Source organism: Delphinus delphis, chromosome 1 (assembly GCF_949987515.2).
Source record: "Delphinus delphis chromosome 1, mDelDel1.2, whole genome shotgun sequence".
NCBI classification, from domain to species: domain Eukaryota; kingdom Metazoa; phylum Chordata; class Mammalia; order Artiodactyla; family Delphinidae; genus Delphinus; species Delphinus delphis.
Genome location: NC_082683.1, coordinates 56,656,159 through 56,678,225, shown reverse-complemented (window position 1 = coordinate 56,678,225; position 22,067 = coordinate 56,656,159). Strand labels below are relative to the sequence as shown.

General features: G+C 40.6%; 1 protein-coding gene across 3 annotated transcripts in view; it reads right to left on the bottom strand.

The window, feature by feature from the left end:
• Window positions 1–267: 267 nt before the first annotated feature.
• PDE4B (phosphodiesterase 4B) overlaps window positions 268–22,067 on the bottom strand; it is a 481,867-nt gene continuing 460,067 nt past the window's right edge. For 2 of the 3 annotated variants that reach the window (XM_060023415.1, XM_060023425.1), the window contains 9 exons: window positions 17,968–18,061; window positions 12,294–12,472; window positions 10,954–11,052; window positions 10,648–10,812; window positions 8,768–8,867; window positions 6,618–6,772; window positions 6,385–6,507; window positions 5,491–5,673; window positions 268–2,545 (listed from right to left, as the gene is read on the bottom strand). In XM_060023415.1, the coding sequence (XP_059879398.1) occupies window positions 2,180–2,545; window positions 5,491–5,673; window positions 6,385–6,507; window positions 6,618–6,772; window positions 8,768–8,867; window positions 10,648–10,812; window positions 10,954–11,052; window positions 12,294–12,472; window positions 17,968–18,061 (1,464 nt within the window). In that variant the 3' untranslated portion in view covers window positions 268–2,179. Of the gene's footprint in view, window positions 2,546–5,490; window positions 5,674–6,384; window positions 6,508–6,617; window positions 6,773–8,767; window positions 8,868–10,647; window positions 10,813–10,953; window positions 11,053–12,293; window positions 12,473–17,967; window positions 18,062–18,690; window positions 19,372–22,067 lie in introns of those variants that run through there. The other variant, XM_060023406.1, reaches the window with a different exon arrangement.

Below are 22,067 nucleotides of genomic sequence, written 5' to 3'. Positions count from 1 at the left end.
TAAACTCTTCAGATTCTTAAAGTGCCTTTGTTTCTTTTAATTCACCATCTCCCTTCTCATACCACTGAGCTAGTTGAACGGTTGTTAAAAAAATAAATGTTTCAAGCTAGGGGACTTTTTGGACACAGATTATGAAACTTTAGTTGTGATGCTGGCCAAGCAAAGTGGGTAGTTTTCTCTGTGGGGTACGGTAGGAGAGAAGAGGAAAAAAAGATCTGCTTTCAATGCGTCAGAACTAACCACAAAATAATTGGGCCTACAGTCTAATCTAATCATGCTTTTGTTTATTCACCTCATATAAAAGTCTCTTAAGAATGCATCTGAGCACAATATATAATAATACTATAACATACATTGTGAGAAACTTTGGAAAACAATAAAATGTCCACCTGAAATAAGCAGTGTTCATAGACATACAAACCCATTGGTCATGCACATTTGTGCCATTTCTTGAACTACTGAGTCACAATGCTGAACTGAAAGCATGAAATAGATTTTACAAACAGAGACTGAAGCCACTCAGAGGCCTAACAAGTGTTATCAGAAGCTTCACATTTGCATAATTTACTAAGTCAGTTCACATTTTATTATAAAATTCACATTGTTTTATTGTTTTCTTTTGTAATTAATTGGAACATGACATTCCTGCTTAACAGCAGGCAGGGGGCTTCCTCTTCAAAGTCAGTAGTTTGGGGACTCTCCGGAGAACCATCTGTGAGTTGCTTGTTAAACTGAATGTAGTGTTTCTTGTTAAACCGAAGCCACAATTATAGTAGAACCCAGTTAAAACTCAACTCATGTGTACAGATTTGGATAAAACAGGGGTAAAAACCGCATCCCACTGCCCCCTACCCCTATCAAACTATACAAAAGTAAAAGCTCAATAGAAACCATTAGTATCTAATGTGAGAATCCCGTTTCCAAAACAGTTCATGAAGGGGTTGAGCAGTATTAGCAACTCAGACCGGGAAAAGGGCAGACCCAACTGGTGAGGGGCCCGTATGTCTCTCTTCAGCGATGTTCAGGTTCTATAATAATACACAATACAAAACGTTACAGGAAAAGTCGTAACTCTTAGGCAGAGTCTTCTACACAAATTGAACACCACCGTTGGCAGGCAATGTTAGATATATAAATTAATAACTTACAAAACATTACATTATATACATTAAGTAATAAATACACGGTTATAAACAGAAACGGAGGTGATAGCGCGGAAGGCAGTGCAAGAGAAAGACGGCAGCATTAAACTGGAAATGGTGTAACTGGTGTTAGCATGAAGAGGGGCGCAAGAGAACAGGATGGGGACTGTGCGACCCCAGTGGCACAGGGGTTCGGGACCCGACAGGGTAACTGCTCATGAAGCTGAATTCTACACAGATTATTACTGTGAACAACATGACTACCCCTTAGTTTGTTCAACTTTATTCTGTTTACAGCAACAAAGTGCAACTCTAGAGGAGAAAAAATACTGTTGGAAGCAGGCAAACAGAGATACTTTATAAGGGCAACTGAGGAGTTGTTTGGGACCATAGGAGAAGGAAGTTGAATGTGGTTAGAAGCGTAGCCTTTCTATTTGCAAAAGTAACTATAGTCAAGTGAAAGATATTGCCCAAGAAAGGAGGAAGACCATTTTCTTTCCTTTTTTTTTCCCCCAGAAAGAGTCAGAAAAGTTTATGTCAACTTTGAACGTTTATCTGTGTAGAAGTTAATACTAAACTCTAGGTATTCAACAGGCATTTTAAAGACGTGAAAATGTTTTACAAAAAAGGCACACAGGTTGGCAGACAAGGGGACAGGTGAGCAGATATAGAAATGACATTATTAGTCAGTCAGTTCAGTCACTAGAGGGGACAGATTCCCAAAACTTAGTGCAGAAAAATCTCTCAGTTTTGTGTCTTCCATTTTCAAGCCATTCGGTTGTGATGCGAACTTGGCCTCCAGAACCACAGAAACCTTCAGCTCTCCACTAAGCTTGCAAGCAAGGCAAGTCAACTGTGGAATTTCCTGAGCTGCTATGTGCTTCCCGGTCTTGCATTCTGGCTCCAAACTCAAGTAACTGGAAAGGCCGGGAGGCCCTTGTCCCGTGCAGGCCTCGGCCCCCATGGTGGGCTGGCCCTACCATACAGCTGGCATGCTTGTCAAGGGTGGAATGTTCATCTCCATAGGAAGAGGGAGATTATGTGTCAATCGGGGACTTGTCTTCTGTTGTGATGTCTACATCAGTCTCTCCCAGTGAATCCCTATTTTCCGGATCGATCACACAGAGTGTCTTTGTGTTGCTGAAATAGTTGTGGCCCTCTCCTTCTTTTTCGGGGCCTTCAGAATCCTCCTCTTCGAGGGTCAGTTCAAATTGAAACTTCTCCATCAGACCCTGGCAGTCTCTGTTCTGCTCGTCCAGTGGTGGGGAGGGACTCTGGGGTATCATGCTCTGATACCAGTTCCTGTTATCTTCTAAAGTATCCAGAATGTCCTGGGCATCAGGCTGTACCAGGTCCGCCCAGGTCTCCCACAGCGGATGGACAATGTAGTCGATGAAGCCCACCTGGAGAAAAATAAGGTTACACATCTGTTATTGTGATGGGCCCTGGAACACCAAACAAGCCGTCCTGGTTTGCATGCAAAGAAAGAGCCACAACAACCCAAGAGAGGTCAATAATACTGGAATCTGTTATTTGAGTACCTACTATATGGTGCATCCCGCACTGAATGCAATATATACATTATCACTCTTAATCATGCAGAGTAAGTATGGTTATTCACCATTCACAAAGGAGGAAACTGTGACTCGTTGAGATGAAATAATTTGTCAGAGATCACAGAGCCAGTAAGTGGTGGAGATGGGACTCAGTCCCAACTTTGTCTGATCCCAAAGCCTGTGTTGGTCTCACTAGAACTGATTACTTTTCCTCTGACGTCTGCCAGGTAAGAAGTCTGGCTGTAACCCTGGCTGGGAATGACTTTGTCACTCCTTGGATTCTGTGAGTCATTCTCTGAAGAAGGAAGCTCCAGGTCTACTGAGCTCTGACTCAACATTCTTTCCCTGATAACTTTAAAATATGCCGCGGTTTTAAAATGAAAGGGAGCCGGCCTCGTATGACTCTGAGATGTCTCAAGTTCTGTGGAATGTTTTTGGTTTGTAGACGACGTAGGTGAAACACTTGAAAACACTTCAAGCCCCTAAACAAACAAATATCCCCTCTGCAGACACGTCTGCAATTGTTTTAGATCCAGAGGGCATACCGTCATTTCCATCAGGAGAAAGAAGGAAAAATAAAGACAATTAAGCAGTTCCTTTGCTAGTGTTCCTGTGAAGAAATATGAAGCTTATGGCTCTGTTATGGTTTACACAGGGGCTATGCATCCTGCATGAGCTGGCTCTGTGGCCTTATCCTGACCTTTCCACTGTGGGACAAACAGGAAACATTGGGGGTGGGAACAGGCTGAGAGAAAGAATAGGCACTAGTTGAATGAGGGAATGGAATTCCCCTGTCATGGTCTGGGGAGCTGGAGAGATGCTGGGTCGGGATTCAGGGGTAGATGAGCAAAGGCAACTTCGGTGCACCCACGGGCATTACATAGCTGTCTTTCCACACTGCTGGCAACTTCCCTTTATTAACATTCTGGATTTGGGCCAGTTATTTAACACATCAAAGTTGTACCGTATCAAAGAACCTGAGTCGTATGTGACTTTTATCTATCTGTTTATCTATCTATCTATCTTTTCTCTGGTGTTTCCCTAGCCTAAACAAACAGAATTCATACCACAGTCAGGGCATCTCTGATCTGCACTGATTACAAGAACTTCGACTGTGGATGATTCAGATATTTCTCTTGCTTCCACCCACTCCTCTTTCCTCCCTTTTACTTCCTTATGTATGTTTAGTGGTTTTTAGAGACTATTTTCAAGGTGTTTTCCAGGGACCTGAAAAACACAAGCTCAAGGCAATGGAGAAAATTCCATCAGCTGAACACACTGCAGTCATTTGCTTTCTTCATTTGTTCTGCTTCTGCTAAATGTTCAGCACTTTTTTGAAAGGTAGCCTCTAGTTGCTTATTTCCTAGGCCCTGGGACGAGAGAACTCTACAAATCAAGGGCTTCATTGCCAGACGACTCAGACAATGCTCACCAGAGCCCATCTGTGGGAAATACCAGGGTGGACCACAACATCATGGAAACAGTGAGACCTGTTCTCAGTGATGGACAGTGAATAGTTTTGGGTGGAGGGTAGCTGGGTGAACTGGACCAAGAGGACAGCTTCTTCACCTGACACACTGGGGAAATACCTGCTATGTCTATGTCACAAGGCTGTTTGGAGGTTCAAATGGGATAATGTATGGGAAATGTGTGGAAAACCACACAGAACATCATATACATACAAAACACCACTGTTGCTAACAAAAGGGCAATATGCTATTTAATTAACTAATTCATGAATATCTTGTTCTAATTAAGGCATTAGGGTATTTGAATTGGCCCTAACTTTATGTTATCATGTGTTTTTATGGCATATTAGACCTTCAGAGCACTTACAGATTTTAAACTCATTTGATTGGGTTTCTTTAAAAAGCAACACAATAATAATTGCAAAGGAACTATACATTGATATTATAACTACATGTAAATTTGGGAGTAGAAGGTAGTGGGGAAAGAGGATAAACACTAACAAAAAGTACTCTGAATGCTTTTGTGATAAAGGCCTTGGGCAGCCTAGAGACACAGTCTTAATCATGACTGCCTGGCTCAGGTAGTTTGTTGTCCTGAAAAAAATAGCATCTCAGCCGGCCCTGAAGCCTTTGTAAGAATATCGATACTATCTAGTGCTACATATTTTGCAGCTAGCGGCATCTGGGGCATTTCTGCATCTCCCTGCCTACAGTGTAATGTCCCCCCAGTCCTTAGCACACAGAGAGTTTGTAGCTTTGGACACAACCAAAAGATGTCAGCATGCTCTCAGAAGTGTAGACGTGACCTTGGAAGGGGACACAGGACAGTGCTTCAACTATGAGGCAGAGAGATGTGTGGGAATGAGATTCATCACCTCTGGTGATGGTAGCAGTGTGCATGGTTATGGAGAGACAACGAAAACAGGAAACAAGGGTGAAAAGCAGAGGTCCTGGATAAAGACAGAGCTGGGGGAAACCTAGAGGGATGAGATGAAGGAGACAGCAGCATTCAGTTAAATCAGCAGGATTTGTTAAGGTCATAGACAATGATCTAAACTGAGGATACACAGTCCAAACTTTGATGGATTTCTGAAGACTGCTTTATCTCCTCGTTGTGAAATTGAGTGTAATGGAGAAGGCGAATGAGTCATGAGCATAATGGAACTAAATAAAGTAGTTGCTTCCTTATAATTTCACACACACACACACACACACACACACACACACACACACACACACATTTAAAAGAAAACAGCTAGAAAGAGCCCTCCAGTTCAACCATCAGCAGAGCTCACAGAAACTTTGAAACCTTATATTAGATACCTGGGATTTTTCCACGGAAGCTGTGTGCTTATCACACATGGGGCTAATCTCCATTCCCCTCTCCCGCTCTTTGTCTCCCTGCTGGAAAAATTCCTCCATGATGCGGTCTGTCCATTGCCGATACAATTCCAGGGACTTGGTGGGGTTACTCAGGTCTGCACAGTGTACCATGTTGCGAAGGACCTGAAATCATCAAATTTTGGAAATCCCATAAAATGAGGTATAAATACTACCAGAACATCTCATCCCTCTCGTACTAGTACACTTGGTACCAGACCCAAGAACATTTTAGTTGCATTATAATTATGGTGCTTGCACCAAAAAAAGCAGGATTACAATGGTGCTGGCCAGAGTTGGTTATTTACCATTATAAGAGTCCCCAAAGGAAAAATATGTCTTCTTTGATTGACAGTCATTGAATTAAAAAACTGGAAGGGACATTAGAGGTCAGATGCTGCCATGGTTTCTTCTCCTCAGTTTGGAAAAAATGCAAAGAATTACTCAAAGTAGATGTCTTCATATTTTCCACTTGTGGAAAGAGGAGACCAACTGAGGGCAATTTGTATAACCAAAACAGACCTAACAAAGTTCAAGTCAGTGGGATTTATGTCCAAACATGAGCCTTTGGGATCAGCAGTCACGTATACCCTATTATAAAGAGATTTTGCTGTTTATTTTTAGAATTAAGCAACTCAATAAATAGGGTTCTGTTTTTCTTCGTAAATTAGAGAATCAACTTGAATGTCCATTTTCCTTTGCTCGTTCTTAAAATAAGCCCAAAGCCTTAGTAGTAACCTAGGATATGCAACTAAGTAAACTTGTTTTTCTTTTTCTAACTGCTGCGTCATTAATTTGGTGTGGCTTTGTGTTAAATCAAAGGCTTCTGTCAAATACCTGTATACGATCAGTATAGTTGTCCAGGAGAAGAACGCCGGAACTTGTAACTTTCTTTGTTTCTACCATTGTCTTCAGGTCTGCCAGCAGGCTCATGTGTTTGGACATATCAGTTGCTAAGACCTGAGGTTAAAAAAAAAAAAAAAAGGAAACTCTCAATAAACTCAGTTTATCAAGGAAATGGATTTTCTCTTCCAGCAAAAGTGAGGAACACAGGGAGACCAAAGTCTTACCATGTCAATAACCATCTTCCTGAGTGTCTGACGCTGCTTCTTGGTGAGATTCTGGAAGATGTCACAGTGTTCTTCTTGGAGCAGTTTGAAACCCACGGCAAGGTGATGGTTTTCCAACACAGATTCATCATTATACATCAAAGCAAGTTCTGAATCTAATAAACAAGGGAAAATGATGATTTAATAAAAAGGGATACAATTCAAACTGTGGAATTACCTCAGTGTGAAATCAGATCTAGTTCTCTCCATATGATCTTAAGAACCAAGACCCCATATGTCATTTTCTATTAGAGCAGAGTCTCCCTCTACAAAGAGAAATAGTCAGTTCCTAAGTTAAAAAAAAAAAAAAAGTTTCCAGTAGATATTAGCTCATAAACTTTCTCTTTGATTAAAAGTCACAGTATTTTTAAAATGCTTTTTTTCCTTTTCACGTCAGATGAAGAATTTGACATTTTAGGTAAGGGCATTCCCAAGCAATTAATCCTATTTTTATCTCAGTTTGTAACTCCCCTTATGTCTTCACGAATGTGTGCTTTGGAAAAAGAACAGACTGAAAATGCCACTAAACCTCACCCAAGGTATTAAAATTTTTCACATTATCTCACTTTTTGATATGTTTCCCAGCTCCATCAATTGTGAGTTTTGGATTTTCAAAGAAGATAATGGTGTGAGTGTAAAATTTCACTTTATCCAAATAATGTAGCTCTTTGGAGCTTTCTGTAAATATGGTAACAAAACAATAATTTTTTACAACAATCTTGATATCCCAGTTTCTGCCCTATGGCCCTATACAACAGAAACTGCATTATCTAGTTACCTAAACTACAGCTTCTAGCCTGCCTTTCACACAGAAGAATCACAGACAACCTTTGTTAGGCAGCACCATGGTCTGCAATTGAGAACATGGTCATCAAACTCATGAAGCCACATTTTCTCTTAACCAAAATGATAACCAAGTGACGATAATATGTTACTAATTGTAGGTGTTGTTACTCATAAACCATTGCTTTTACAGTGTGCTTTGAGTTACATCTTCAGAAAAGGTGGTGGGATATGTGATGTCGTTTCAGCACTCTTGCCTTGTTCATCCTGTGATCAAGGGCATAGCTCTGCAAGCTGGCTTTTTATGGTACGTGGCTTTGGCAGAAAGACCATTTTTCTGTGTGAAGCTAACTGGCCTATATATGGAATGGTTCATGACATCACAGTAGACCAGCTGATATAACCCACACAGACAAGCAGCTGCCCAAAGTTTACGTTCTTTCGGTAGAAAAACAAGGTAAAAAGCAAGGTACCTCACACTTAGTCATTCAAATATCCTGATGATAAAGTATGATAAGGGCTCTTTCACAGCAAGTAGCTCCAATATTTCTTAAAACTGTCAGCACTTGATGTTAATCTTGACCACAAGATAACCAGTATTCTCAGAAGAAAAAAGTACTTAGATTTTCAGCATTTAGAAGTGGTACATTAACTGGGAAAAATCATGGATTTTCATTAGCATGGATACTAAATATTTTGAGCACGACAAAAGCTTTGAGTAGGGCTTGGGATCTTAAGGATGGGCCAGCCCTTGAAGGTTGCTGAAGTCAGACCAATCCATACTACAGACCAGTGCATAATCAAACCTATGAAGCTGGAAGAGAGTGTGTGAGACTTTTACTGACCCGACCCTCCATCCTGAATTGTGGAAGCTTTTTCTTGGAGTCTTATTTCTATATGGAGGCTCCCGTGCTCAGATACAACGTTTGAACCTGCTCCCTCAGTAGAGAGGGACACTAGTGGGTCACCATGCTCTGTGTGAGAGCCCTGCATAATCCTAAAAAATCATTACCACATTATTCCCAAGCCTTTCCGTATCCTTACTGGATAATTCCACATGTGTTACTCTTTCCTCACATATTGCATTTTCCAAACACTGAGTACTTTTTATGGCTCCCCTCTGACCCTTTCCAAGTTCTCCATGCAGCTCAAAGTGATGTTGCTAGACTGGACACAGTATCCAGGAAAGGTCTGACCAGTTTGAGTGGAATGGAAGGATTACCTCATTATTACCCTTATTATTATCCATAATGAAAACATCAGGAGGAAAAAAATGAAGCAGTGACTCATACAATTATCTCAAGTGACTGTTCTAGTGGCGAACTCACTTGTGTTGATGAGAAACTGATTGGAGACTCCAGGATGATCAACGTCATGAATAGCAGCTGCAAAAATGGCGGCCAGGATTTCCAAATCTGTGAAGACGGCCTGCAGGGCAAAATGAGTGCACTGAACTCCACGTTCCATTTGCCTATCCTGCTTAATTAGTTTCATACTAAGGTACCCCATTTCATTCTTGTTGGGAGAAAGATGGTTTGTTGATTTATACAATGTCTCAATATACTATTTTAATTAAATGTAGATTCTGTCCATCATCATAAGGTCTCTTATGTGAGAAGATTGGTGGTCAGAGCCCATGCCCACATCGAGCCTGCAGGCTGAGGCTCGGGGAAGGCGTTAGCACAGCGCTCATGGTAAGAGATCAGGTGGTACCTGATATCTGTTTCTTGGATAAGTGGTATAACAGGATGGTGCTTATGCAACACAAGCACGTCAGACTGGCTCTGCTCTGATATAAAAAGCTTCATATGCTTTCAGGCTGCATAACTAAGGCCAAATTCCAGATTTATAAGCCTGCCAATAAGTTATTTCTTAAAGCTAAATTTGTAGCATGGTCAGAGCTTTCACACATTTATTCATTCATCCATTCAGTCAATACCTATCCACTCAGTGATTACTATGGACAAGATTTGAGGACATTTCTGAGAAATGAGACCTAATGCCAACTGCTCAACTCCTTCATGCCATCCTGTGAAGCCTCCCTCCTCTGCCCCTACCTGTATGCAATGATTTAAACCTAGTATTTATTTAGGTATAAATTGCTTCTGGCTGAAATGTCTTTCATCATTCTCTGTGGTTACTTAAATCTTCTGATCCTTCCATTCAATCTAATTAGGCAAGGACACATTGAACTCTCCCTTCTCTAAACATCTGTGGTTCTCATGCTCAGTTTCCAGCCACACAGTAGGTAACAGCAGCAGACAGTTGATAAACAGTGTTGGCCCACCGTGAGACACTGACACAGAACATAAAAATAATACTGTTTTTTTTTTTCCTTCAGGGCTATAAAACAGTCTTAGCTTCTTGGATTTCATTTCTCAGAATATATGGAACCCAAGCAATAGAGTTGGGGTCAGTTTAATCTTTCTTCACCTTCCAAGCTGAATCTGCAGAGGTGGGCTTGGCTAGGGCGTGGCCAGTCCCTTCCCACAGTGAGCCTACACCTCTTGGAAATACCTGACCACCACTGCCATCTGTCAAGGAAGAGCATGGACTGCTGTACCCACTGGGCTGCTTATAGTGATATATACAAATGCATTAATCTGTGAGAGAAGCAGTCCCAGCCACCTTCTAGAGAGATGTCTAACAAGTTGGAAAGCTGTCCCTCTTTGCTTCAGCATTGTTCATTCCTCAGTTCTAGATTTTTCAGTTACTTTTCCTTCAATCCATAGAACCAGTTTTATGAATTCTTAGGCGAATAAGCTTATGGATGCTTATTCTTAACAGGAACTATATAGAACATTTTATATTATATTTCTGTGCTATCCCTCAGAGGATCTGGGATGGTGTAGGCAGCTCAGATCAGCACGTGCATACTGAGGATATACTATATACTAAATGCTGAACTAGACACTTATTAGGTACTAGAGATACAATGACAAATGGAGCATCCTATTAACTGCTTGATAATTAAATAATTTTTCCATTGTAACAGAGGTAAAGGAAAGGTTACTCTGATATGAGAAAGCAAGTAGAAATGTCATCCATTTATATTAATAACCCAATTGATACATGCTCTACATAATAAAGAGCCAGTTCCAGTATGCACAAACATCTAATTACATTATTTCTATAAATATATCACATGTTGTATGGCACTTTTTAAGGAGGATGGGCAGGGTATGCAAAACAGATCATAACTACTCACATCTAAGGCTGGCGTAGAAAGAAGAACATGGGTTGACTGGGCTACATCAGCAGCGTGTAGGCTGTTATGATATGCCACATCAGCATGGTAATGGTCTTCTAAAGTCATCATGTAGGTAACAAAGGTGTCAGATGAAATTTTGAATGTCTTTAGGAGGTCTCTTTCCTACGCAGCAAAAAGGATTAGAAAACAACTAAGTGGATGTCCATAAATGAAGAAAAACCAAATCAGAAAAGTAAACTGGGATGGAAAAAAATCATAAAGAGCATCTAATTGGATAACCAACATTCACTCCTGTTTACCCACCTGGAATATGGCATACATGATGCATGTTAGGGGCCTATTGTGTGAATATCCAGCCACATTGAAGATGTTAAGGCCCCATTTGTTCAGGTCTTCCAGCTCCTATATCAAAATTAGAGAAATTTAGAAATAAGGACAGTTTTGTTCACATGCCTCATTATTTTTATTTATTCTGGGGACCGGGGTTGGCTAAGTCTTTAGAGTATCTATTTAGAGTGTTCTGGTTGCATGAACGTTTGAAAATGGAATGATCTGGGAAGTTGAGTATCTTCATGCTGTTTAGAAGGTTCTGTACATATTTTTCAGAAAAGGGAGAATGTGTGTTTATTGATAAATTTTGTTTCTGACCTCTAATTTTTTGCTGTATGTCAGTCCTCAGTCAATGTTTCTTTCGGAAGTAGGTGCAAGTGATTAGAGATCATTCTAGCCCCATTTCCCTGTCTCTCCCCTTCTCTGCTCACTGGTCCATGAGTAACAGCTAGAAAGCAATCTCAGGGAAACTCCGCTGCCCTTTGGTTATTATCACTGAGAGCCATGTCAAGGAGACTTAGCTGCTAGAATGTGTGTAAGTCAACTCTGATTTAGTATAAAAGGTCATGAAGATGCTAGTCATCCATTACATCCTAGAGCTCCTGCGCCACAGAAAGACTTGAAAGAAACATCATTCCATCCTGTGTTGTGGGATTATTCCCAGATTATCTGATTAAAGGAGCAATTTATTCCATTATTAATTACTGCCCAGAGTAAGGGATCCAGGCTCTCCCCAGAGGCTTGGCCCAATGTGTAATCAACCTTCTTCTAATGACATCTTTCAGACACTCCCTCCCTGAATGTTCATTTGTTCTCATTTCATACTCTCACAAGGCCGAGAGAACCTCAGCAGTCACCTTGCACGGCCTCCGAGAGGAGGTATGAATTCTTTCTGAGCCTTCCTCCACTACTAGGGTTTGGGCTCAAGGGTCAAGGCTGTCAATTTCTCTCATTTCTTCTTCAGCTCTGCCAACCAGTGCAGATATTCTCATCGGTCCTTGGCATACAGTCTCTGAAATATCCTCTGGGGTAATTCAGTCCTGTCTATTGCCCTCACCTTGGATTCTCCCAATATGTGTTCAACAGGATTCTCCATTCATAGGTTAATGGACCCAACTCAGGACAAAATATGGTCCTTTGGTGCAGAAAAAGGGCCTTTAACTAGGTGTTCAACAATGGACAATGGGCTACATCAGCCTCATCATACTATTTAATAATAAAGCAAAAGCGATCACTGTTTTCTACTAGGAGGTTTTAGACATCTGCCTGCTATAAAGCAGAGCTACACGAGCACACACCCAGCTCATACACACCTTGGCTAGATGATCTTCATTTTCCGTGTTGACTCCAAAGCGTGAGATACTTGTATTATTTAAGCTTGAACTATGCATCAGTTTTTTCACTCCGCTTATCTGTGTCATGAGCTGTTGCTTTTTCTTTTTCTCCTTGTCTTTCTGGGTGGGAGATGGAATCTCCACGTCATTCTGCTTGTCTGCAACAACACAAAAATAGGTTTTCCAGTCCCTGTGTGCCAATGAGAACCCACTGCAATATTCAAAAACAACTTGTAATGGTCTATAATGGCTGGCTCATCTTAGGAAGGTCTGTCATAGCATTATCTCACTTGATCTCCAGGACAATCCGGTGATACATGATTTTATTGCTAAAGCAGCAAACTGACATCCAGAGGAGCTAAATAAGTTGTTCAAGAAGTGGCAGAGGTAGAACTCAATCCCATGTCTTCTGCTTGATTTGGGACAATTACACTCATACACTTTCAAGGTGAGGCATCAATATTTATATGTAAATTTCTTATTAAAGTGAATAACTTGTATGTTTGTAAAAACAGAGAAGGTTCATGTAGCCAAGCCCAGGTTAATAAAAACAGGCTTTATGTTTTGCTCACTTTATTATGTTTGTAATTATTGTTTAATTTAAAAGATCCATATAACAGTAGCTGGGTTCAGTTTAGATGAGTAGTATATATGTTAGAGAAATAAATGGCTTCTAATCTTCAAATGATTCCTCTAAAGCCCTGGCTTATGACGATTTGAGGTTAAGAGGAAGACTGTAATTTCAGTTTTATCTCATGCCTTGTGTCTATAAATTCTGCTAGTAAATAATAACAATGTCTCTCATTGGTAACAGGCATTACATTGATTAATGTAATTGTGCTTATTAAATATCTATAATCATCTCATTTAATTTTTAAAAAAATTCTGCTACAAGATAAAAGGAGGGCTAGGGTTAGTGAGAAAAACATATCTACCTGCTCATAGAAGCTCCTTCTCCTATATCATGCTATTAAAAATATCAGCAATCAAATATTCTATTTCACTTCTCAGGGAGATGGATGGATCCCGAGTCCTTCTGAAAAATGCATTAACTCTCTCAGGCCACAGGGATGCCTGTGAATGCACTGAGGCAATCAGTTATTGAGGTGCTCTACAGCTACTTCATTGAACTAAATGACACCCTGTGGCTGAAAGAGTTAATGCAGCTTTCAAAAGTTCCTACATTTATCTCTACTTGTTTCAGCGAAAATGAGTCCAAAGACAACTTCTCTATTTGAAAATGACACATTTCCAGATGGCCTGCTGGGATCTAGATGATTTGCTTTCAACTCTTGCAGTTGATGGCATAGTCACACGTTCTCCCTGGAGACCTCCGCCTGCTCACAGAGCCCTGTGGACAACTCATCAAAGCAAAGTGAGCACAGTGAGGTGGAAGCAGCTGTCCTGGACCCTTGGCACCTGGCTGTAGGGCTGGAGCAAGAGATTTCTCTATCCCTAGCATCTCAGTGCTGTCTCTGGGTGCCCCCAAGTTCCTAGATTCATCAGCCTATGACTCTGCCTTAGGGAGGAATTTTAGTGGTCATCCCAGTTAGTTCAGGGGTTTCCAACCTAGTTCAGCATCAGAAGCACCCAGGGAACTTTTGAAAAATACAGATTTATGAGCCCCACCCAGTCCTACTGAATCAGTGTTTTTTAAAAATCTTCCCAAGTGACTTTGATGATCAGAGTCAGGTTTGGGAACAAATAATAATCCCACATGTTCATTTTTCAGATGAAGTCAGCAACTTTCCCAAGCTCAAAGGGCAATTCATTCAACAGATATTTATTTCACAATCACTTTGTTCCAGACGCAGTGATTTAATAGCTTAGAACCCAGGCCTTCAGGTTCCCGTTAAAATCTCTTTCTGGTCTCTCAACCTTTGGCATAAAAACTATATATGACATTACTTTTGAAATTACTTTTCTCCCTGTCACTTCACTCCTAATAATGACTACTTTTGCTAAAATAAAAGGCCACAATAGCCCCTGCGTTTCCTAACCATCATTCTTCACCATTCTTCATGCCTGGTTAACGAAGCTGTTAGATTCTTCTGTGCCAATGCAAATATAAAACCTCTAGTGGGACTAGCAGCTTTTTCCCTTTGTTTAATTAAAGATTCCCTGCAACAGCGAGAAATTGAGCCGAATCACTACTGTGTCTGGAACATTACGATAAAGAAGAAAGCCATTATCCACAGAGAGTGCCATTTTGACATTAATGGGTGTTTCCCTATGCAAGCATTGGAACAACTGATGGGTTTCCCTATTCTGAATTTCCTCTGCTCAATGCTTAGCCAGTCCCATGCAGAAATAACCTGAAACACACACTCAAAGAATCATACTACATGCTTTGTGAGTTCACATTTACAGAATGGTCAGACTACAGTGGGGAAAGAGTGGAACAGTACCAAATAAATAAATAAATAAACAGATGCAAAAAACGTCTCATCAAAACTCTGATAATGGCGGCATTGGAGGTGCTTTTCTTGCTAGCTTACAGCATTTAATCATGCAAAATTCCTGAGTTCTCTTCCCTGTGTCTTGAGAATTCTATGTTCCAGCTTTGGAGACAGTAAGTCGGGGATTTAAAGGGGTGATTCTTCTCTGAAAAAATATCAACGAACTTGTAATGTCACATCTAAATATCTTGCTTTAATCTGTGCTCCTTCCCCCTGGGTCCTTTACTTCCTCCTGTACCAGCAACCCGAGCCCATTAACCTGTATGAGCATCACAGAGTGCCTGCACTGATGGTCTCTTGCCTGCATGTCAGCCTGTCCATCTGGACGCCATCCTTTTAAATGGAAACAATACAAGTTTCATACATTCCCCGCAGTGAGGGATTTCCCTCCTTTCTGGATGACACATTTTAACTTTCAATGACTCTTACTGAGATACTGCTCTTCAAGTTTAACTGAAATCAATAAGGTCTTCCCATTTTGTGCTCTTGGAGATGGTTGCTGTGCTCTGACAAGAGGCTCTTATATTACTGGAAGCTGTTAACACATTTTTAGGTCCAACAATCCTGATTCTAAAGACTTTTCTCCATAGATTACATCTATTACTGAAAGGCGATTTTCTTCTGACAGCCTAATAACCTTTCCTAGTTAAAGAAGTGACAGGTATTTTGATCTAGGAGTCAAGAGAGTGAAGTCATAGTTCTGGCTCAGGAACATTTTAGCCAAGTAATCTTGGTCAAGTTACATAGCCTTCTGGGCCTCAGTTTTCTTTCTTGGAAAATGAGGGAACTGGATGAGGCCATTAAGGTCCCTTTCAGATCTGACATTTTGTGAAGAAGGCTTCATGGTCCTCCAGGAATACTCGCCATGCTCACAAGACAGGACGTAGAGTTCCATGTCCTGCATTTGCAGTTTGGAGACAAGCTTTGTTTGTTTGCTTTTTAAGATTATCAAATTGTAAGCCTACAGGCTATTCCAGAGAATCCAGGTTGCCAGGTATGTCTTAGCAAGACTGATAAACTCCATCCATATAGAAAGTTAGAGCTGGAATGGACAGAGGGTGTCATCTACTCCGGTGTTCCCATTTTACAGTTGAAGTAGCTGATGAATCTTTTGTTTATATGATGGATTTTTTTCTCCCTAAATTTTCTCAAGAATATAATCTGTCTGTCTAGTCTGTTTGGTTGGGTCTACCTTGTGTGTGCACATGCGTGTGCATGCAAACGCACACACACAGGCGCACCACCCTCCTAATGTTGAGTGTGTAAGGACTGAGGTTCTAACAACCTACCTCAAACCACTTGTTGTTGATAATTTAATTTTGGGGGGAATAATGAGAAGCCAAATGATGGTTTTCCTCAAGAGCTATGCCTCCATAGCAACTGGAATATTCAACAGAGTTGACAGTTACCCGTTCTTGAGATGAAAAGTGTTGAAACTGAGAACTCATTTTTATTATCTTCTCAGCCTCCTCACTTGATAGCCTTTGATGCTAAAATAAGAATAATTGGTATACTAAACTATTCTCATGGTCCTTGGCAAGCAGATAGTGAAAGAGGCTACAAGCCAAGAGGATTGCTTAGGTACAACCTTGGATGATGAAGGGCTCAGAGACTTCCTGCAGCTTTACTCCAGTGGTCAGAGTCTCTTCTGAGACGACAGACAAGCCCTGATATTTTAACATGCAATGTTTATGAAAACAAAAATGAGTCCTTGCACTTATTGATTTTATTCTTCTTTCCCACAGTCATTAACCTGGAGACTGTCCCTAAAACAGTCCCTAGCTTATGAAAAATAATTGGGTGTCATACAGATGGACAGGAGAAGATGCCTGCCTTCAACAGAATAAAGGGGGATAATGGAGAAGAAAAGGATCAGTACACAACACTTTCTGTTCAATTAGATTCTAGCTCCTCTTGGAGCTAGGATATATGAAAAAAATCTTCTCTTTGTTCTCTGACACAGGTTGCCACAACTGCCGCTGGAGAAAACCAGGTGCTGCAGACACCCACATACTGAAAACAGTCGGAAAGGCACTTGTCAATCATGCCAATGCCCACTGGCCACAGAGTAGCGCCATGAGCTTTCCACTAGGCTGATCAAAGATTGATCTGCTGATAGCAGGAACTGCTTCGGTATTAGAGAAACAGAATTGATTTTTTAAAATAAAACTAGAAGAGGTATGTGTTTCCATAAGACATCAAGGCAAATGCTCATTGATTTAAGGATATGCAGCAATGCCAAAAAGAAGGGAGGTGTAATATTCAGCTGTAAGAATAGGTCATTTCCCTGGAAAGTGGAGTTCTGCTAAATGAGCATAATTCAGTGGTAATTGAAAGTCAACAGAATCAGAGTCTAAAGGCTACCCAATTCACTCTGAAGTACAGATTTGCAGGTTCTGCAGGCCTTATTCAAGAAAAATACACAGCAGAATGGCTTTAAACATGAGATCAGAAATTCCTAGTAATCAAACAGGATGCATGACAGTAGTTGAGAGGCACTGATGCAAACCTTTCCTGTCAGTGACATGTGTTAAAAGACTATCAATGTGAAAGCAGAGACTGATAGGTAAGTATCAGATTAGGAAGATAATGATGCTGCTTGCAGAAGGCTAACTCCTTCAGAGAGGTGGAGATTCTTTCTGCCCTCCTCCCATGTATCGTTAAGAAATACCTTAGCAAAGCAACAGTCAAATTATTTCCAAAGCTTATTATCATGGGTCAAATCACCATACAGTTCTCCAGCCATCTCTCGCAAAGCATCTAAAAGGAAACCTTTTGCTCAAAGCCCAGTTACTGGAAGAATTTAAAGAATACCATGTCACAGGAGCCAATTGGAGTTGTCCCTAAGGACTGGATGATTGAACCCCCCATCACCCACCCCCCCTTCAGAGGTCTTGACAGAGATGGAAGTGGGTGGGTAGATAAGGAGTGACCTGAGGTCTATATAAATTTAATTAGCCCATAATAAACTTCTCTCTTTGATGGGTATTTTCATTCATTTTTTTCACAACACCTTACAGCTTATTTCTTTTTTTATGTTAAGGATTGTCTTTAGTTCTTATTTTAAATGGATTTGTTTTTCTGTCACTTAACCCCATTCCAAACTCATATAGTGATGTTCCTGACAGGTTGCAGAAATTAATATTAAAAAAAAAATCTCAGTTATGGAATAAGTTTTCCAGTGAATATCTTACCTAAGAAAGTATTTGAAATGTATTCAGACACCTGGTTCCCCGATCGGCTCATTTCTGAAAGGTGTGTCAGCTCCCGGTTCAGCATTCTTTTGAACTGTTTATAAAGAAAAAAAACGTATTAACCACCTAAAAAATAGCAAATTATCATTTTAGATGTTTCCAACTTTATTAAGAACCAAGAGACCGAGTGAGCAGACATCATTAGATAAATGATACCGTTTCTACAAAATACAATAATGTGAAATTATTCCAACGTCACTTTAGGGAAAAAAGGTTTTCTTAAGATTTCTTAGAATTAACATCTGATTTCTTTTGAAGATGCAAACATAGGAAAAGGAATTTTAACAGAGGTCAAGATCATTTCACTTAAAAATGTAACCACATTTTAAAATACGTTTATTGGAAATTAACGCTAAGATATAATTTGAGTTAATAACCTATACAGTGAGAGGTGATTAAATGTGAAAAGTTTAAGGGAAAACAAAAGAAAAGATAAGCATCCTTTAAAAATAGACACGTGTAAAAAGAATAGGGTTAAAATACAACACAGTCTATTTAAATACAATGTAATATAACATGCCCCTATTTCACCATAAGCAGCCTCAGTGGGCTAAGTGATAACACAATTAAATCATTACAGAGGTTTTCTACTTCACAGAAAACATACACATGTAAATGTTTCACATTCTATCAAAGACACATAATGGAATCAAATTAACCCACCTTGATGTAACCCCAAGATACAGATAACAAATAGTTTGCCTCAGGCATTTTGGAATGCACTCCTTGCCACAATCCACAAAAATCCCTTTGAAAGAATTCACAGTTCTGAGAGAGCAGTCCCCAAAGGATCGGGAAAGCCTTGCAGATTCAGTGGTAAAATAATCAGAACTTATGATAGACAAAGCCTCCGAAATTTAGGGCATTTTCTAATCCAAACAAAGCCCATCTTCGCACTCCATTCTTGCAAGAAGCCTATGTTCCCTGCTTCTTCCCTGGCAGAGAGAGTAATGAAATCAGGACGTGCACGAAGGTGCAAAAGCCTGTCCAAATGCATTCAGCTGGCTGGTTTGCAGCACTTATGAATTATGAATAGTCCTGGTGGCCGAAGGGGTTTCCACTCTAGATTAGTCCTGCTCAGCTGAACTCTGCAAGGAAGGAGCAATTCTTCTTTCCCGAGGGGATGCCAGACTAGGAAACACAGCCATCTTTTTAAAAGGAGAAGATTAAAATGGAGGAAGCCCCATGAATATTTAAAGCAATCCGAAGTCGGTACCCTCCCCCATTTCATCTAGGTGTTCTTCACCCTCTCTCCACTGCGGAGACCAGGACACTGCAGACGCAGCCTCCGTACAGAGCTCAGCCGCTCTAAGGGTTCCGAAGTGATGGTGTGTTTGATTAATTTACTTTCCGAACATTAAAAAAAAAAAACATTGAAAAAGCGAGAACTGTGGCTCTTTTCAAACTAGGCTTTCAGTATACAAGAATACTTTTTAAGCTAGCTTTTGGGGAGATTTTCTGCACACCAACGGCGTGCCAGTGCATTTAGACTTCTTTCACAATGAAACGAATGGGAATAGAATTAATGGATTTTGTTTTAAAAGTACTTCGTATGCAGAATATAATTTTCTGCCCTCCATCAGCTCATTAATATGCACATGAGACTGCATTCGACAAATGAATTAAACACATTTAACCTTTCCATCTAGGATCTGGAGTGAGTTAGGAAATACAAGCTATCGTTTGCTGCATGAATGGAGAATTATTCGGGGTTATGAAAGACTGTGCTGTTTTGGTATTTCAGTGTTACATCTTCTAATTCATGCTAGAAATATTTAAGAATTAAGTTAATTTTTATTTTGTTTTTACAATCTGGAGCATGCTGAGGAAGTCTTTCCTATAGTCTCTCTCTCTCTCTCTCTTTCTCTCTTTCACCTTGTCAGCTTTAGAAAGATCACAAGCAAGAAGAAAGTCTGAGACTAGAGCCCTGCAGTGGGATTCCCTACCCAGGCCCATCCCACTCCCCTCCTTCTCCCTCCTCCGTTACCCCACCCCTGGACTCCCAGGAGTTCAAGTACAGCACGTTAAAGAAATAGCGAAGCACCATGGCAACAGTCTCCGCACGCAATTGGCTCTCTTTCCTGTGAGGCACTCCCCTTTCAAATCAGCATCCTGCACAGACAATGGCTTCACTTCAAGCATCCAGGCTCCCTCATGCCACTGCCTGTGCCCAGGAGACTAGGCCTTTTGAGGTGAAGCCAATGCAAGTCAGTATTGCCGTCCTTTAGCTCACTGCTCTATGCATTGTCCTCAAAGAGGCATGCACAGTCACCCTCTTTCTGGCGAACCCTGCTGGTGTACGTGTGGGTCTTCCCATGATATAATATGTTAGTAACAGTCACCAGAAATCTCTGAATTAATCATTCAGCTAGTGTGTTTTACTTATCGAGCTGCTCTGCAATTTGAACTCCAGGTGAATCATGTAAGTTCTAAGTTCTTTATTTTTTTAAGACAAAACTGCTGTCATAATAGCCTCTCATTTTCAGTTCTCAAAAGACAGGCACTTACACTAAAGACTCAGAAGCTGAAAAAGACAGGTTTCTGTGCTCTGATGGATCAGCTGAATTTTGGCAAAGAAGCAAACTTTACTCGGAGCATTGCAAAAAAATGTCTTGTAGAAAGCATAGAGACAGATGGTTTTTTAAATTATGTCTCTGCACTAGACTTAGCCAAATGTAACATTCAAGCAATCATCCTCATTTTGGTTCCTTTGGTCTCTTGGAAATACTTAGGAAGATTTTGGAGTCAATCAGGTTCGTACTAGTTGAATAATGCCATTTCATCTCATGTATTTGGTAAATATTTACTGAACCCCAAAATGTGCCAAGCAATGCATTAAGGATATAGCAGTAAAAAAAAAGAAAACAAAAAACTCCCCCAAACAAACAAAAACACTTTTCATGCTTTTAATAAGCTTTCATGCTAATAGAAATAGTCAGATATATTAGGTCATGTTCGTTAACCACAACAGTTACTGTCTGCTGAGGCTGGGGCTAACTCTTTATTAGCTGTATTGACCTTTCAGCTCAGAATATAGGAGCAGCTAGAAATTCAATCATAAAAGACTAGGAAAGACTTTCCTTCTTACTTTTTTTCTATCACCTCCCATTGCCACAGGATCCTGTTGGTATACATTGTCAATCAGTCCCAACGTGGGCACAGGGAGGTGGCTCTAAGCCACAGGGCTGAGAATAAACCAAACTCCTCACCTTTCCTGCAGAGCTCACAGATGGGTTAGTGAACTCATGTAAGTAGTTAACAGCTGAAAACTACCTCTCTCCTTCTCATGCCTAAATTAGTTCTCCTATGAGCCTTTTGCTAACGGCATGACAATGCCACCAAAACCCAAAGTCATTTTAAGGCAACCATAAAACACACAACATGATGAAGTAAGCAGATGGAGGTCACTCAGTGTCAGAAACTGACCCAGTCCTTTAAATGTTGCTTAGCAACAGCCTTTGGTTTTTCCTCCTCCATAAGGGAGGGTCCAACCACATTGACTAAGGCAATCACTGCTCTCATCATAAAGCATTTATGAAGGGCCCACTTATATTGGGCTCTGTACAAACTAAGCAAGGCAGACATGGCCTTGGAGGAGCAGACAGGGTGTATCTTTTACATTCTAGTAATGCAGAGTCCAATTAGTATGATTAGTGCTGGCCTGTGTGATGAGACACGTCAAGGAACGGAATAGCTTGTGTTTGAGGTTAAGGCTACGGAGACAGTGGGGAAGCTTGGCTTAGTGGGGTTTTCAGCGTCTGATTCCCATATGGGAGTTGTTTCTGTTGAGCCAGAGGTAGTTACAATGTAGTAGACGAATCTAGACTTTCATTCTCAGCTCTCGATAACAGGTAACAGTCTGGTGAAGTCACCTTAGCTCTCATATACAAAATGAGAGTGATGCATGATTTTAGGATCTCAGCCCAAACCTGTCAAGATTCTATGATAAATTTTGTGGCAGCCTCCTACCATCTGGACATATTATTTACCGGCAAGCAAAATTTCCCAGAAAACAAAACTCTCTTAACACTACAGAGAAA